Below are 17,914 nucleotides of genomic sequence, written 5' to 3' on the forward strand. Positions count from 1 at the left end.
TTCTTTTTTTCTTGTACTTTTTTTTCTTTTCGTCTGGTAGGCAACTTCTTTTTCTTTTTTCCTCCATTGACAAGGCTGTTTCCGTTGGCAGCTATCAGGGTTGCTAGGCAGCACAGGAGCGGCGAGTCGTCACGCAAGGTAACGGCTTGTTACGCAAACCGGAAATGCTCGTAAACGGAGACCTGCGGAGACCGTCCCGTTTAACAACGCTCGTTCGGCCTTCCAATCAGCCTTCACAGGCTATAGCCTTCATAGACCGCGAGACCGCGTCCTACCAAGGAGGCGGTCTCTGTAATGGGATACAGCCAACGAATGTCCTCATTATAGCACATAAAGTATGATCGAAAACTTGCATAACCTTAACCCTTGCATTTCGCTCTAATTATCTTTGAGCATGTCATCTTGGTCTCATTTGAGATTCTCAATTAATATTATATCCTAGTGTGTGCAGTAATAATTATGGAAAAATTAATAGGGGTGCACTGATTGCAATTTAGAAAAAATTATCTAACCTGCCAATTGCAATTTTTTGCTGATTCAGAATTATTATTATAATGTCCTTCTGTTAATTAAAACCAAACTTTAAAACATTAAACATAGCCTATTAAATAAATAAGTATACATATTGGTACAATTTAGGATAAATTAAATAGGTTGTTGTGAATGTGTTGGGAGTAGCTTTTCAGTGGCTTATTTAAAACTTTGTTTAAATAGACTAGGCTACTGTTGACTGCTCGCTGCAGCTGAAGGAGTTGCCTTTCAAGCTAGAAAAAAGCGCGAACTTCCTGTTCTTACCGGCTTCAAAATAAAAGTCAACTCACGTTTGGCTAGTAACAGGCTTTTAATGTGAAGGCACACAGGAAATGTTCTTTGTACACGCGCTAACTTAACTGCGGTAATGTGCCGTCTCCTTCCGGTAATTGCCGTTGGTGACGTTCTTATACCTAGAATCGCTGCACGAGCACAGATCAGGACACATATCTTTAACCAGCCAAAGTGGAGGGTGGACTCAATAACTTACTTTCCTAAGACTCATTTACCCGCAGTGTTAATGTAGAGCCCTCTAAGCAGTGTTGTGCATCTCTCCTCTGTGTTTCAAAGACAGCCTCTCCTCACAACCTGTCGCACGAGTGCGAATGGATTTGTATTCATCATCGCACGTGATCAATTTCAGTAGCAAATGCGATCAAAACTGTCGCACTGTACAGCCCTGAATGTATATTATATGTTATTCTTAAACATTTTGGAGAAAAAAAACATGCAAGAATCAAATCTCCCACACAGCAACACTCAAAGTTTATTTGCACATTGTGTTCTACACAATTCACAGTAAATGTGCCAAAAATCAGACGCAGAGATCTTACAAGGGCAAAAAATTTCGGCTCTGTGCGCGCTCGCATCTTCGGTCTCTCTGCCCAGTGTGCACCTAAAATTTCTACAGGCCCACCCTAATCTGACTGTCTAGAACCGGGCCTGATTATCAATACTCTTCAGTGGCAGCCCTGCTGAGGCCATGTGTGAAACATGGACACATAAAAATAAACATTTAATAAAGATTAATTATTTTTGTTTTGTCTTCTCCAGGCTGGTGGAGAAGAAGAGGAGGGAAAGACTGAGGCAGCAGGTGTCAGTAAAGCGCAGCTAATCCTCCCATCCACCAGACAGCGCTAAACTGCAACACACATGGTGCCGGACACTCACTGACTCCAGTCAGCCAATGTGCAGTGACAGGTTGCGTTCCGAATCGCATACTCTTTCTTTTTTCTATTCTACATACTACATCTGATACGTGGTACATGGTGCAAATTGCACTGAATTGTTGAACCATGTACAGATACACAATCTGCGGCCAGATGTTCTTGCAGGTCTTTGGAGGTGATCTTTGGGTTGTGTGCAACCATTCTCGCAATCCGCCGCATATGCCGCTCTTGTACTTTTCTTGGTCTGCTAGACCTGGGTTTAACTGCAACTGTGCCTGTGTCCTTCCATTCCCTGACAACGTTCCTTACAGTAGAAATTGACAATTGAAACCTTTGGGAAAGCTTCTTGTAGCCTTCCCCTAAACCATGATAATGAATAATCTTTGTTTTTCAGATCTTTTGGGAGCAGTTGTGATGATCCCATTCTGTCTCACTTCAGCAGAGAGTCAAAGAGAAGTGCAACTTGCATTTAGGCACCTAACATACATTTTCTCATGATTAATCAGACATTTCTATGAGGTTCAAGGCTTAACAACATAATCCAACCAACTTTGTGTTTAAATTCATCAGTTTTACATGCTGTTACAGGCATTAAAATCAACAAAACCACAAGGGTACCCATATTTTTGCACAGCCAGTTTTTCACATTTTATTTTATTTCATACAACCAAATACTGCTTTTCAAAAAATCTTTGTTTGGAAAACATCCCAGTACTTAGCTGTTCCTGGTAAATTAAAGACATACCACTTTTATATTTTTTTTGTGAAAGCAGAGTCAATTATAATGCCGGCTGAGAGGGGTTCCCAAACTTTTTCATATGATTGTATTACAGGCATATGGACGTGAAAGGGTAATTTTTTGCAGAATCAAAATCTATTTAGTCAAAGGTTTTTGCGTTGGTGTTTGTGGTGCAGAACAGTGAAAATATGCAAAATAGGACAAATTACAAAGAATGCAAATGTAAAATAGAAATAGAAATGTACAATACAAATATGTACAATACATGTTTTTTTCAAAAGACAAGAATATATGCTTTAAGTCAGTGTGAATGGTAGTAGGCCTAATACACTTGATTGTATAATTTACCTTACAATTGTGACATATAGGTAGCAAATACTGTATAAGGAACCAGGAAATGAGTCTACACTGTGATGGATGTTTGAAAAAGACAGTTTTTTACTGTTCACCATAGTTTCCTCATAACAAAACCTGTCTGATCATCTAACTGCTTGTGTTTAGTAATATCACTGAGATTTGAATGTGTAAAATGTAATCAAGTAGAAATATTGTCCAAAACTTCCCAAAATGGGACGCAAGCTATAATGAACTAGAATAATTGTTTTAAAATGTGAAATTATGGATTACGTTCTGTGTGTTGAGGTGATATTCCATCTGATGGCCGGTGTGGAGGGAAAGACTCAGAGAGGCGTGTTGACCCCAATGCCCTGCCCACACACGCTTCCCCCACTGCTGGATATGTCCGGGCTGATGCTGGTGCCGTACCAACTGAAGCGGCTGGGCTGTAGACCTGGACGAGCTGCACCGAGCTTTGAACAGTGCCAGGGGGCGCTGTGAGCCCATGGCCATTTATATAAGCAATCCAGGAAACCCCACAGGTAAAAAATTAAAATAGTAATTAAAAAAACATGTAATTACATTAACCTACATACCAACATATTTAACATACATGGGTTTTACCGACGGACTACAGGAAGAAACAACCATGGTATCAAAAGGTAATAGTCACCCGTTGGAAAGTCCCTGGTGTCATCACTTGCTGTATGCGGCTGTTTGTCCTCCTCAGGTCATGTGCAGGATAGGAAATCCATAGAGGAAGTGATTGAGTTTGCAGCAGCAGAGAGACTCGTACTGTTGGTCGATGAGGTGATCACAAACTATATCTCCAGATCAGGATTTGATTCAGTAACTGAGGGCCTTTTTGCTCTCACACTCTTTCATTATTGATCCACTCCTTTCCTGTGTGCTCCAGGTCTACCAGGACAGCGTGTATGGAGGGGACAGAGAGTTTATTTCCTATAAGAAAGTCCTGTTTGAGATGGACAAAAGCTTCTCAGAGACAGTGGAATTGGTCTCCTTCCACTCTATATCCAGCCCCTGCATGGGAGAGTGAGTCTTGCATCTTTTACTCACCCAAGGTTGTAATTATAATGTTTTGGGGGCACACACATCCCCCACCCTATTCCATTTCCCCAAAAAATGTACCTCCACTTCACCAGCCACCATCATTAGTACTATCAGTTTTAGCATTACACTCTACTATAGAGTGTAGGGCACAGTGTAGGTTTATGTGTAGTCAAATCGGTTTGGGGAAAATGGGCCAATTTTCAAGTGCTAATCAATCCACTATCATCACTAAGATATCTAGAAAATTTGGATTCCCCGATGTTCATGTCTACAGCCTCGAACTTATCCAACAACATTGTGTGAGCTTGCATCCGTGTTAATTTTGGCAGCATTTTAAGAATTTATTATTTTCTCCTCTTGTTTTTTTAATATTTTTTTGTATCTGTTTCTTTTCGTAGTGGCCTAAAGCCTATGAATGTGGGAGTGTATTCCTCATGTTGTGGGGACATTTTTCTGTTTACACAGTGATATTATGGGGACGTACTGTACCTTCCTTTTGGGGACAAAATGGAAGTCCCAACAATAACATGACATTCTAGGTTGAAGACTTGCTTTAAGGTAAGGGTAGACCTTGGTTTAGGTTAAGGTTAGGGTAACGGTTATGGTAAGGGTTAGGCAAGGAGTGGTTATGGTTAGGGCAAGTCTCCAGGAAATGAATAATGTCCCCACAACATGAGATATACCTGTGTGTGTGTGTGTGTGTGTGTGTGTGTGTGTGTGTGTGTGTGTGTGTGTGTGTGTGTGTGTGTGTGTGTGTGTGTGTGTGTTTGTGCGTGCGTGCGTGCGTGCGTGTGTGTGTGCGAGAGTGTTTGTGTGTGCTTGTGTGTGTAATCAACAGCAAACCTGAACCAGTAGATGTGACTGTAACCCTGAAACATCTGTATCTGTGCTCCAGGTGTGGCCTAAGGGCAGGATACATGGAGTTGATTAACATGGACCCAGAGGTGATGCATTTCATTGACATCTTGCTGGATACCTATATCAGCACTCCAGTGACAGGACAACTCGCTCTGGACATCATGGTCAACCCACCCAAGTCTGGAGACGCCTCCTACGATACTTACACACAGGTCACAAACGTCTGCCATGCTATTTTGGACACATGTATATCAGAATGTCTGGGCAGTACATGTCCCCGTCAAATGTTGTATTAACCTAAAAGTCATATCTCTGCTGTTATTTGATTTCTTTTTTAAAGGAGGTTCTTCTCACTCGGGCCACTTTGTCCCACAATGCTCGGCGTGTTCAGGAGTTTCTGAATGATCTACCAGGGATGAGCTGTCAGCCAGCGATGGGTGGAATCTGCCTTTATCCACATGTGCATTTACCAACTGAAATTACAGAGCAGGCAGAGGTGGGGAAATATCACCAAAACCTTCCAACCAACAATATCACATCAAGAAAAACAATGAAAAGAAAATGTATAAAAGAGACACGCACAAATCAAGGAATCTGAGACCAAAATAGATATAGTGCAACAACAACAACAAAAAGACCTGTAGAGATAAAGTAAAGGTTATATGAAATTGACTTTAGAAAAAGTAAATGTAAATAAGATAATACTGTAATATGGAAATATTTAAAAATATACAAAATTTACATTATTTTTTTACATTTTTGGTTACCCAAAGTTTACTGCTTATCTTTGTTCCATTTCAGCTCATGCACTTTACTTGAACTGCTTTACTTTCAATAGAACTGGAAGAATGGGGTTGTTCTAGCACATTGGACCAATAGTTAAGATGCAATATGTCCGGATGTAAATCATAAGTTATAAGAAGGTGTGAACATTACATTAAAAACACATGTCACAGTACGAACAGGTGTAAACGTTTGTTACCAGATGCAAACAGTTGACAGAAGGGACATGGGTCGAGTAATCATGCCAGTCAAATCAATAATAAATTACTGAAATATTACACATCTCTGTTTTCAGATGTTACAGATGGAGGCAGATGTTCTCTATTGTCAGATGCTGCTGGAAGAAGAAGGTGTGTTTGTAGGAGCAGGATGTGAGCACGGTGAAACAACTGGCCAACACCGTCTGAGGTGAGAGACAAGTTTTCCACATCTCTCATAGGTTGCTTTGTACTTAAAAATAGAGAGACTGCACTGAGTGTTCTTTCTCTTCGCTTAGGCTATGTATCCTTGTTCCCCCTAACACCCTGGATGGGGTCCTGATTCGCCTCGGGTCCTTTCACCTTCGTCTCCTGGACAAACCTCTTCTTCATAGGAACAATCATACTTAGAAGAGAATGTTTGTGCATTAAAGGGACATTGCTTTGAAGTTGATTGGTTGAGCAGCATTTATGCAACTGCCACAATGGGAAGAAGCCCATCAGGTCAGACGAGTTCCATGACTTCTGTTGATTAAATAAACATTCATGTCTCTAAAGTTTCAACCTGCAGATTAGGTAATACTTAGGTCAGCTGCTACACAGTTTGTCTTCCCCGACAACCGTTGTACTTCACAGATTCATTCCTATTTAGGCATAACGTGTGCAAAAAAGAAATGCACAGCTCTGGAAAAAAAATTAAGGGACCACTTCACTGTTTTCTTACATCAGCATTTTAATTCATGTGAATGTGGTTGAAATTTGAAACCAAGCAACCAGCAAGGCAAAGGGCTGCAGCAACACAGCAACAACAACACAACATGTGTTGGGTTCAGGTAGTTGTCAAGATTGTAATGTTTTGGTGAACATAGATTAAATAGCTGATTAAATAGAAATAGAAAACTTGGGGACATATAGACAGTTTTCATAAAGTTTAAGCTCTGTAAAATGTGCAAGCAATTGCATGTGATTTTTCAAAGTTCGGAAGGTGAATAATAGACCTGCACAAACTCAACCTTCGGGCATGAACCCTCAATGATTAATAGATTAAGCATTACGAAATCACTCTTTCTGGTGTAAACATTTCAGTTTCAAACTGCTTTAATGGAAGCATTACTTTTAAGGCCTATAGTTCACTAGGAGTTCAGTAGATGAGCTCAGCCACTTGTTGTAGAATGTTATCTACCCTTGAAACTCCCCTTTTCCTTGAAGATTTAATTCCCGGCTCACTTTTTTTATCTATCCTGTTCCTAGCTCACTATATTAGTTTCACCTTGATGTTGGCTAAAACTGAATTCTATTCTGCAGTTGAACTGATGTAGTAATGAGGTTTGCAAGTGAATGTTTGATAATTATCTGCCTAACACTTTACAATAAGGTACACAAATTTACACAAATTTACACAAAAAAAACAATTTTAGTATCTACATAAGTTTTTTTGTGTGTGTTACCTACTACATAGGTTGTTTGTGTTACTTACTACATACGTTTTTGTGTGTGTGTGTTACATACTATATAGGTTTTTTTTAGTGTTCTCTACTACATAAGTTTTTTTTTGGTGTTTCCTACTACATACTTTTCTTTTTTGGGTGGGTGCTTGGATTCTTTGTGATCTTGTTGGTATAGGTCATCCAGCATGCTTAAAGCGCCGCCTCTGGGGTTCAGTAAAGATGAAATATGAAGTAGAGTGAATCCTGGATGACTGCTAGAGTTCCAAGTCACTCAGTATCCTTGTGTTTTCACGTGAAGATTCTGGGAAAAGATCCTCTGTCGACACTGGAATATATAGCCTTTGGATAACATGTGACAACCGAACCCAAAGAGAATGAGATGACCAACCCCAACTGGAATGTCTTGCTAGCATCAAGGCTTGCAACCATCTAACAACTCTTAAGCTAGTCAACAACAATCTAAACTATAGCTTTCCCTTCACACTTTTCAAGGGTAACAAGTGATTTGTTATAACCCACTGTGTAAAAGCCTAGAAGAAAAATACTGAGGACCTAAATATTTACAATTTGACTTGAAAAACACAAAAAGTCCTCACCTCAAATTCAGCTGTCTTACTCCAAACAGGACTATGTAGTTGATCTCTGATCCCAATTCTGGACATTTCCATACCAACATTTCAGAGACAGCGCCTTCTGGTCCCGAGATATAACGGATGTGACAACCAACCCGTGTGACAACTAACCCCGTTCTACCCTACTACAATTTTTCTTTACGTCATTGTAAAGTGTTTCCCGGCAAGAAAAATCACAACACTGCAAACAGGTTTTCTAAACTCGTCAAGCAGGTTTTAGAGCCAATGTCATGCGTTGGTGTGATTCAAAGTAGAACAGATTGACAGAAGAAAGGCCGAGATGAGTTGTGTGCAGAAAGTGAACTCCAGGGTGCTGGGGATCAGAGCCCCATCCGGTCTGCAGGCCCTGGCTGCACGAATCACAGAGGAGATCAAACAGGTGAGGCGCAGGTGCAATAATACACCTGAACTAATCTGAGCTTTATGTGATTCTGTATAACTGTTTGAGTTAAGGAGGAGTTATTAGGACAAGATGACTGCCGATTATTATGAGATGGTCTATAAAAGAAATGATCCTTCATGACAAAGATTGTTCTGAAGCTGTTTCTCTGAAGCTATTAGCAGTGACTGAAGACGTATTAAGTTAAGTTAAGTTATCTTTATTTGTCAGTTGTACACGAGGCACATTGAAATTTGTCTTTTCGCATATCCCCTCTCAAGTTACCACACTTCGGAGGGGGTCAGAGCGCAGGGTCAGCCGCAGTACAGCGCCCCTGGAGCAGTTTTGGGGTTAAGTGTCTTGCTCAAGGACACAATGGTAGAGATGGTGGGCACCGTAGACGCAATACCAGCCTCTGCTAGTTTTACAACTAACACCCTCCTGTCCGGTGCCGGGGATCGAACCAGCGACCTCATGGTTACTGGTCGGCCACCTTTTCCTCTAGGCCATCCTACCACCCATCCTATTCAGGTCCTATACTCGAATAAAAGAACCAATTCTACAATTTAAAAAAATAATCGCTAGGACCAGCAGGTTAGAACTGGCACAGTCACTCTTTGAGTTTGCATGTGCACTAGTGGGCCTATCCTTGTTTTAACATGGAACATACAAAACCCGGTAATTCATATCTCTGTTTACAATATCACTAAAGTATTTAGATTTCTGATGATCTGAAAGCACGTGGGTCTGGATTGCTCAACATCTCAGCCACTATGTTATGTATCAAAGGATGATCAAAGGGTGGATCAGGTGTTTACATGCCATAATATATTGGTTTCTATCGGGGAGCATATCGAGGTTTCTCGAAAAGCATCAAAAAATGTTGCTAAATCTTGTTTTTACCAGATTGCGATAATCTTCAAAATCAGAACATTTAAACAACTGTTGATCTCCATAAAGTTTTACATGCTTTATCTTTTCTCATCTCGGTTACTGTAAAATACTTTACTCGGGTATCCAGGGCTATCAGCAAGGGCTCCCTCCATCATCTCCAGTTGGTCAGAAATGCTGCTGCTTGACTTACCAACACAAAGATGCATGAGCACATTCTCCCTGTGCATGCCACCCTACACTAGCTCCCATTTACTTTTAAAAATAATTCAACATTTTATTGCTTAATTTGAACGCTTATAACCAATTTGACAATCAAGATCTGCAGATGGAGCCCTGCTGGTTATCCCGAGGTCAGTGCGAGTGAAAAAGGTGATCTGAGTTCATATCACTTACTCATATATGTCATAAATCCATAGATTATTTTAAATTGTTTCTTAAAACTTTTTATTTGCTTCTTAAAACTTTTTATTTGTAAAATTTGTATTTATTCAATACATTTTGATATATTATCTTTTTTTGTTATTTATTCTTTTATCTTATATACTATATTTTCCTGTTTATATAACGTCTGTGCTTAGCCTTTGTCTACTTGTTTTCTTATAGGAAACTGGTTTGGTTTTGTTTTCCTTTGTTGAAGTACTTTGTAACACTTTTAAGAACACTTGTTAGTTGGACTACATGTGAAATGCAGTTGGACTAGATATGAAATGCAGAAAGGTGTGTCAGACTGCAGGACAGCTAAGAGGTTTTAGGGTAGAGAGATGGGATAAGCCTACAAACAGGAGAGGGGAAAAAAGCAAAAACTGTGTAGCACATGGGTGAGGATCAGACATATGGTCAGACAATGTGATAAAAAGTCAGCTGGAAAGAAATCTTCAAAATGCAGACACTTTCAATGTATTTTTGGAGATGATGAAAGAGAGAAGACATGAGAGGACGATATAATGAGGAGGTTCACTTGGAGCATTTGAACTATAGTCTCCAGTATTGTGATTGAAGTTGATGCTGCCATGATCAGTGGTGGAAATGGCCAGGTTTTACCGTGGGAACCCTAGATTACTTGATCGCAGTGTGTCAGCCTTGGGGACTTCTAGCAGTGCACTCGCAGAACTACACTGTGGAACCAAACCTAACCGGAACTAATTTATACAATAGAAGAAAAACCTTTTCAGACTATCATTGAAACCAGAGGCTCTGTAGGAATCATATAAAACAAGACTGTAACCCAGACTGTGTTTTTTCTCAGGGAACGCTTAAACCATTCAAGAGGGTGATTGATCTCAGCTCAAACGATCCCCACAGGGCAGAAATGGCCCCCATCTCATTTGTTCGCCAGGTTGGTGTTGTATATTTAGTGTTTGTGTGTTTATCTATCTGCTTTACTGTATTTCTGCGCCCCTGTGAACAATGTGAAAGGTACATACTGACCCTGTGGTTTTCTCAGGTCTTGGCAGCATGCCTGTACCCTGAGATCATCAAAGAAAACAGCCTTCCCCTGGACGTCAGGCAGAGGGCACGGGAGCTTCTGGGGGCCTGTCTTGGAGGGAGTGTGGGTTAGAATGAATTTTTCCTTTTTCACACATTTGGAAACATTTGGCTTAATATATAAATCCTATAATCCATTTGACTGGCACCTCTTGTAATTGACAGGTTCGTACTCTGCAACCCCCTATGGTATACCTCATGTCATCAAAAGCATTGCTGAGTTCATCACGGGGCGAGATGGTGGAGTGAAGTCACACTCAGAAAACATCATCTTCAGTAGTGGATCCCAGAAGACGTTGGAGGTAGGAGCATTATTAGGTGTACAGTAATTATCCTTTATGAATGAACATCATCTAACCAACTTAAATCACAGCAACATGTACGGCCTCCACACACATCCTGTCCCAAAAGATAGGGCCTTTAGAAGCAGCGCTGCAGCAGCTGCAGCTGCTGAGACGTTCCATGTGTGGCCGAAAAAAGCGTGAGAGAGGCAGCAGTAACGGAAGGCGACGCGCTCAAGAGGTAGAGGCCGTTAGGGTGTATTCACACCTGCCGTGTTTAGATCGGTTGAAACGAACTCAGGTGCACTTCCGCCTTTGGTGCGCATCTTGCAGGTAGGTGTGAATACAGCAATCACACTCTGGGGCGGAGCAAACAAGCGTTCCGAGACTCACTTGAAGAGCTGGTCTCGGTGCGCTTCCAAACGCATTCTGCTGCAGTTTGTTTGTGGTGTGAATTCGGCCGGACTCGATCCGACCCAATTGCAGGAAGCACTGTGCCTTTTCTTTCTTTTCTTTTTTAATAAAACCGCTGTCAGCTTCACATTATGGGAAAGTGTTGTTGTCGCCATTGTTAGGAAGATTAGTTGTCGTTTGACCGGGAGCCCCGAGCGAATAGGCCTATATTACATTTGATAGAGACGCACAAACATGCTGATATGTTCAGTGATCAGATGAAGGAGAGGGGAGCGTCTCCCGCACAGTGACAACAGGTTCACGCTGCGCTTTGCATGAAGTGTGTGTTTTTATTTTTCTTCCCATGTGAACGGGAACGTCAATACTATCCTGTGTCTATACAGGTCCTTCTCATATAATTAGCATATTGTGATAAAGTTCAATATTTTCTGTAATGTACTGATAAACATTAGACTTTCATATATTTTAGATTCATTACACACAACTGAAGTAGTTCAAGCCTTTTATTGTTTTAATATTGATGATTTTGGCAAAAAAGTAAAGAAAAACCAAAAATCCCTATCTCAAAAAATTAGCATATTTCATCCGACCAATAAAAGAAAAGTGTTTTTAATACAAAAAAAGTCAACCTTCAAATAATTATGTTCAGTTATGCACTCAATACTTGGTCGGGAATCCTTTCGCAGAAATAACTGCTTCAATGCGGCGTGGCATGGAGGCAATCAGCCTGTGGCACTGCTGAGGTGTTATGGAGGCCCAGGATGCTTCGATAGCGGCCTTAAGCTCATCCACAGTGTTGGGTCTGGTGTCTCTCAACTTCCTCTTCACAATATCCCACAGATTCTCTATGGGGTTCAGGTCAGGAGAGTTGGCAGGCCAATTGAGCACAGTAATACCATGGTCAGTAAACCATTTACCAGTGGTTTTGGCACTGTGAGCAGGTGCCAGGTCTTGTTGAAAAATTAAATCTTCATCTCCATAAAGCTTTTCAGCAGATGGAAGCATGAAGTGCTCCAAAATCTCCTGATAGCTAGCTGCATTGACCCTGCCTCTGATAAAACACAGTGGACCAACACCAGCAGCTGACATGGCACCCCAGACCATCACTGACTGTGGGTACTTGACACTGGACTTCAGGCATTTTGGCATTTCCTTCTCCCCAGTCTTCCTCCAGACTCTGGCACCTTGATTTCCGAATGACATGCAAAATTTGCTTTCATCCGAAAAAAGTACTTTGGACCACTGAGCAACAGTCCAGTGCTGCTTCTCTGTAGCCCAGGTCAGGCGATTCTGCCGCTGTTTCTGGTTCAAAAGTGGCTTGACCTGGGGAATGCGACACCTGTAGCCCATTTCCTGCACACGCCTGTGCACGGTGGCTCTGGATGTTTCTACTCCAGACTCAGTCCACTGCTTCCGCAGGTCCCCCAAGGTCTGGAATCGGCCCTTCTCCACAATCCTCCTCAGGGTCCGGTCACCTCTTCTGGTTGTGCAGCGTTTTCTGCCATACTTTTTCCTTCCCACAGACTTCCCACTGAGGTGCCTTGATACAGCACTCTGGGAACAGCCTATTCGCTCAGAAATGTCTTTCTGTGTCTTACCCTCTTGCTTGAGGGTGTCAATGATGGCCTTCTGGACAGCAGTCAGGTCGGCAGTCTGACCCATGATTGCGGTTTTGAGTAATGAACCAGGCTGGGAGTTTTTAAAAGCCTCAGGAATCTTTTGCAGGTGTTTAGAGTTAATTAGTTGATACAGATGATTAGGTTAAGAGCTCGTTTAGAGTACCTTTTCATGATATGCTAATTTTTTTAGATAGGAATTTGGGGTTTTCATGAGCTGTATGCCAAAATCATCAGTATTAAAACAACAAAAGACCTGAAATATTTCAGTTGGTGTGCAATGAATCTAAAATATATGAAAGTTCAATTATTATCATTACATTATGGAAAATAATCAATTTTATCACAATATGCTAATTATATGAGAAGGACCTGTATATGTGAGGTCACACCTTTCTGAGTGTGACCTCACATACATATATATGTATATATGTTAAGATGGTTTTCAATCTGATGGCCGATGTGGAGGGAAAGACTCAGAGAGGTGTGTTGACCCCGATGCCCTGCCCACACACGCTTCCCCCACTGCTGGATATGTCCGGGCTGACGCTGGTGCCGTACCAACTGAAGGAGGACCGCGGCTGGGCTGTAGACCTGGACGAGCTGCACCGAGCTTTGAACAGTGCCAGGGGGCGCTGTGAGCCCATGGCCATTTATATAAGCAATCCAGGAAACCCCACAGGTAAAATAAATAAATAAATAAAAACATGCAGTCACTACATTTGCTCATCTTCTTATCCACTTTTATTTCTCCTCAGGTCATGTGCAAGACAGGAAGACAATGAAGGAAGTGATTTGTTTTGCTGCGACCGAAGGCCTCGTCCTTTTGGCTGAAGAGGTTAGTACAAGCTATAAGTAAAGGGACATCTCAATGACATTTGCTCTCATCAATTTTCAAATCAAAAATATATTTTAAGTGTTGTCTTGCACCATCCAGGTCTACCAGGACAGCGTGTATGGAGGGGACAGAGAGTTTATTTCCTATAAGAAAGTCCTGTTTGAGATGGACAAAAGCTTCTCAGAGACAGTGGAGTTGGTCTCCTTCCACTCTATATCCAGCCCCTGCATGGGAGAGTGAGTATCACATGAGCTATTGCTGCCCTATAATGACACATTTTATGAAGCTGAACTTACAATTTATCTGGCTTTGAAAGCACTGAGCTCACACAAACATGAAAGATAATTACATATCTTGTACCTTTTCGTAAGGTAAAAAAGATATACCAAGCTATAACACAAACAGACACTGTGTGCTCGACTCATTGTACTCTGCGCTCAACTTGTGTTTAGATGTGGTCTGAGAGGAGGATACATGGAGGTAATCAACATGGATCCAGCAGTGTTTCAGCATTTAAAACAATTACAGGCCACGTCCAGCCCTACGATTCTACCACAGCTCGCTTTGGATGTCATGGTTAATCCACCCACACTGGGAGATCCTTCCTATGAAACATACTCACAGGTAAACTACTTATCAGTTGGTGGGCCTGGGCGATTGTCATTGTCTACTGACTTAATATAGTCAATAATGGTCAGCTTTGAAAGAAACTCTGGTCCAGAAGCGCCTACAATTACATTTACGGCCATTTTAAACAACAGCGTAACTCAAAAGTTCAAGATTACAGCTTTAAAAGAGTCAGGAGGATAATTGAAAAACGGTTAACCAGATTTTGTTACTGTATTAATAATGATTTATTTTGACATATTTGGAAATATATACTATATATATAATGGTTTGGAATAAAAGATTTGGGGGGGAATTTTTGCTCAAGATGTTTTTTTTTACTACTTTCCCATAAATTGTTCAACTTCCAATACATTAAATATATATACACTCAACAAAAATATAAACGCAAAGCAGAAGTGCTCACTATCACACATTTAGACAGATTTGTGAAAAATGTTTGAGAGAAATGGTAATATTGTGTATCTGGAATGAATTTTAGATCTTTAAGTCCATCTCATGAAAAATGGGAGCAAAAACAAAAGTGTTGCGTTTATATTTTTGTTGAGTGTATATATATATATATATATATATATATATATATATATATATATATATATATATATATCTGACATACTTAATCCATTGTTGTCTATTATTGTTTGTATTTTGAATCAAATCCTTAACATTTACAATTAATAACAATTCAATTAAACTAATAAATAGAATAGTCCAACCTTTTTGCTGGAAGACAATAAAATTCTCTTTGTAGAATAATTCTAATACATTGTATTTTGATGTTGAATTCTGAACCATACTTGTGCTTTTTTTCTTCACATGCTTATAAGTTATAGTTTTGACACATTTTTGATTCCATAATGTTATAACTGTTGTAAAAAAAAATTTAAAAAAGAAAAAGAAATCTGATGGCAGTATCTTAAAGTTACAGAACTTAAATGATTGTCTGAAAAATAGCAACATTACTTAAAGTTGCACTAACCTAAAACTACTGGAAGAAACAACCGTCATAGCAAAATGTGAACTTATTTTTTCTCAAATCATGATCAGTTAATTAATCAATGTAAAAAAAATATATTTTTTAGGAAAGTTAAAAAATAATAATCATATTCACATATCTAACCTTGCAATGTACTTAACATTTCGCACTGTTTCAGTTTGAACAAAAATAACAACAACAACAACAACAAAAGCTGCTCAGTCATATGGTTATTCCAAAAGGCCTGCATAAGATATATATTTTTTACAAGTTTTTACAGTAAAGTGGTATACTTGTTTGTCCTTTGTTCTCAATCAAAAGGAGATTCGTCACACTCTGACTACTCTGTCCCACAATGCCCTGCGTGCTTGTGAGTTCCTGAACAATGTACCAGGCATGAGCTGTCAACCAGGAGCGGCAGGGATCTTTCTTTATCCATGTCTGCATTTACCAACTCAGATGATAGAGGAAGCGAAGGTCAGAAAATTGTGGAGAAAAAATCTCAATTGGACCTGAAGTCCCGAGGTTCTACTAGAGTTAGGGTTTCATTTTTTGCTATTATTATTTTCTCATGTTGTTTTAATCAAAAATGGTTATAAACCAAAAGGAAAAAGTGCATATCTTCAGTTGCAGCCAATTAAGAAAAACACATACCAACTAAGCCCTTAGCTTAGTCACTCCCCTCTCTGCCCCATTTCACCTCTGTCTCTTCTCACTATCAATAAAGCATAAAAAATGCCAAAAAATATCTTAAAAAAAACAATTTTATTTTTCGTCCATAGGTCCAAATCCTCAGCTATAAATGTGAATATAGTATGTGTTTTTAATGAGGTCAACAACATATTTATTCACACACACACACACACACACACACACACACACACACACACACACACACACACACACACACACACTGTGATCAGGTAATAAAGGCACTCAATTATTATTTTTCAAGTTAAACTCCATTATATGGTAAATTAATTATGTATTGGTTAGAAATCAAAATGATTTCGTCTTTTTTTCAGTCCTTATTTTTAAACAATTTGCTGACTGTTGTTAAGGTTAGGGTTGGCCCTTAGGTCACAGTTGAGGTATCCACAACTGATTAGAGCTGCTGGCATTGATTTCAGGGGCTGGGTGTGGAGGCAGATGTGCTCTACTGTCAGAGGTTAGTGGAAGAGGAAGGTCTATGTTTGGGAGCCGGCTGTGAGAATGGACAAGAGGATCAAAACTATCACGTCAGGTAAGAAACAACGCTGGATGTGTGAGTTGAGTTTTAGAAGTTCAGCGAGGACATTATTGAAAATACGGGACATTTCTGAAAAGGGGGATGTTTGGGGTAAAAATGGCCATTTTTGGAAATTTTTGTGCAAACTCAAACCACCTATGTTTTTAAATATGTCTGAACAGTCAAATATTTCCTCTGATGATCACAAATGACCTGTAACAGCAAACGAAACCATTAATGAAGATAATGCTATTTTTATAGTATTACTGTAATTCCTCTGCACAGGACCAAATTCTTGCCAAATAAAGATATTGTTTAGTACTTTTTATCTTAAAGGCGTTATTCATTTCATGTTTGTGTACTATGAGTCCCCTCAGCTCCTGCCTGAGCACGAGTCAATGTGTAATATACCTGTTGACCACTATTTAGCACATCACAAAAGCAAAGCATCACAAAAGCAAAGTAAAGTGTCAGGTAATTTGTCTAAAAGCTCAGGTGCAGACATATGTACATGTAAATGCTGTGTTTCATTTCCCTCGCAGGCTGTGTGTTTTGGCTCCTCCTGCCACCCTGGATGAGGTCTTGACACAGCTTTGTTCTTTCAACCAGCGCCTTCTAGACACTTTTCCCTGAGAGAAATTGTCAAGGACCCAGAGTTTCTGGAAAAATACCAACAATAACATGGTTTTCTCTTTAACAGTGTTTGTTTTTCTTCTTTCTTTTTACTGCAAATGTTCTAAACTAATTCTGTCAATAAAATTAATCCTTTATATGTTGATCCTGTAAACATGTGCATAGCAGTTGGGCGAAAAGTGTTACTGACTTCCCAGGGCCCAAATTAGTGGGGGAATCTCAAAAAGCCTGAAGTGAAAAACTTTTTTTTATAATTATTTTTATTTTATAATGACTTGGTGTCAGAAATATTCTATATAAATGAGAATAAATTAGTTGAGTCGCAGTGTTGGGCTCAATTCATTGTAACACTAAAAACTTTCAAAATGGTTCAAAGAAGAAATGGAAGAAAAATGTGTATGTCTATGAATTACAGTTTTTTTCGATCACTAAACCACTGTGGGCCCAACTGGAGCGACATGTGCAAACTCTAACAACACTATGCACAGCAGCGGTTCATGTGGACCAAACTCTATCTCGTTTTTCATTGCTTAAACACAAATTTCAAAACTCTACACACTTATCTCATGGCCTAACCACAGCCTGCACAACACTGTGGATTTCTAGCACTTGGTTTAAATGCTAACACACTGATTTCACAACTGTAAACCACACATTCAAAACAGAATGGATATCAGCCTAGTACATTTAGTAGTAGCAGTAGTAATTATTTTTTATTTTCGGTCCATGACCACAAGACACAACACAAACAAGATAAACAAATTTCCTTAAAAGCATCA

At 39.9% G+C, this 17,914-nt stretch overlaps 1 protein-coding gene and 1 pseudogene across 3 annotated transcripts; both read left to right on the forward strand.

The window, feature by feature from the left end:
* Window positions 1–3,057: 3,057 nt before the first annotated feature.
* On the forward strand, window positions 3,058–6,095 carry LOC307253991 (alanine aminotransferase 2-like; annotated as a pseudogene). Its single transcript, XR_013845608.1, has 7 exons — window positions 3,058–3,317; window positions 3,506–3,585; window positions 3,692–3,828; window positions 4,742–4,916; window positions 5,045–5,200; window positions 5,783–5,895; window positions 5,984–6,095. The product of XR_013845608.1 is annotated as an alanine aminotransferase 2-like (transcript).
* A 1,937-nt stretch (window positions 6,096–8,032) lies between these two features.
* Window positions 8,033–17,248, forward strand: LOC307254839 (alanine aminotransferase 2-like). Of its 2 annotated transcripts, XM_080033357.1 has the most exons (11): window positions 8,033–8,143; window positions 10,284–10,373; window positions 10,482–10,590; window positions 10,688–10,824; window positions 13,272–13,515; window positions 13,592–13,671; window positions 13,771–13,907; window positions 14,124–14,295; window positions 15,596–15,751; window positions 16,405–16,517; window positions 17,045–17,248. In XM_080033357.1, exons 1-11 carry the CDS (start codon window positions 8,045–8,047, stop codon window positions 17,133–17,135), a joined length of 1,428 nt encoding a protein of 475 aa, XP_079889483.1. In that variant the 5' UTR covers window positions 8,033–8,044; the 3' UTR covers window positions 17,136–17,248. The 2 variants fall into 2 exon arrangements, with proteins under 2 accessions (XP_079889483.1, XP_079889484.1); XM_080033358.1 differs by lacking the exon at window positions 15,596–15,751.
* The last annotated feature ends 666 nt before the right edge of the window (window positions 17,249–17,914 follow it).

The sequence above is a fragment of the Ammodytes marinus genome (assembly GCF_949987685.1).
Source record: "Ammodytes marinus genome assembly, chromosome: 8".
Lineage (NCBI taxonomy): Eukaryota > Metazoa > Chordata > Actinopteri > Uranoscopiformes > Ammodytidae > Ammodytes > Ammodytes marinus.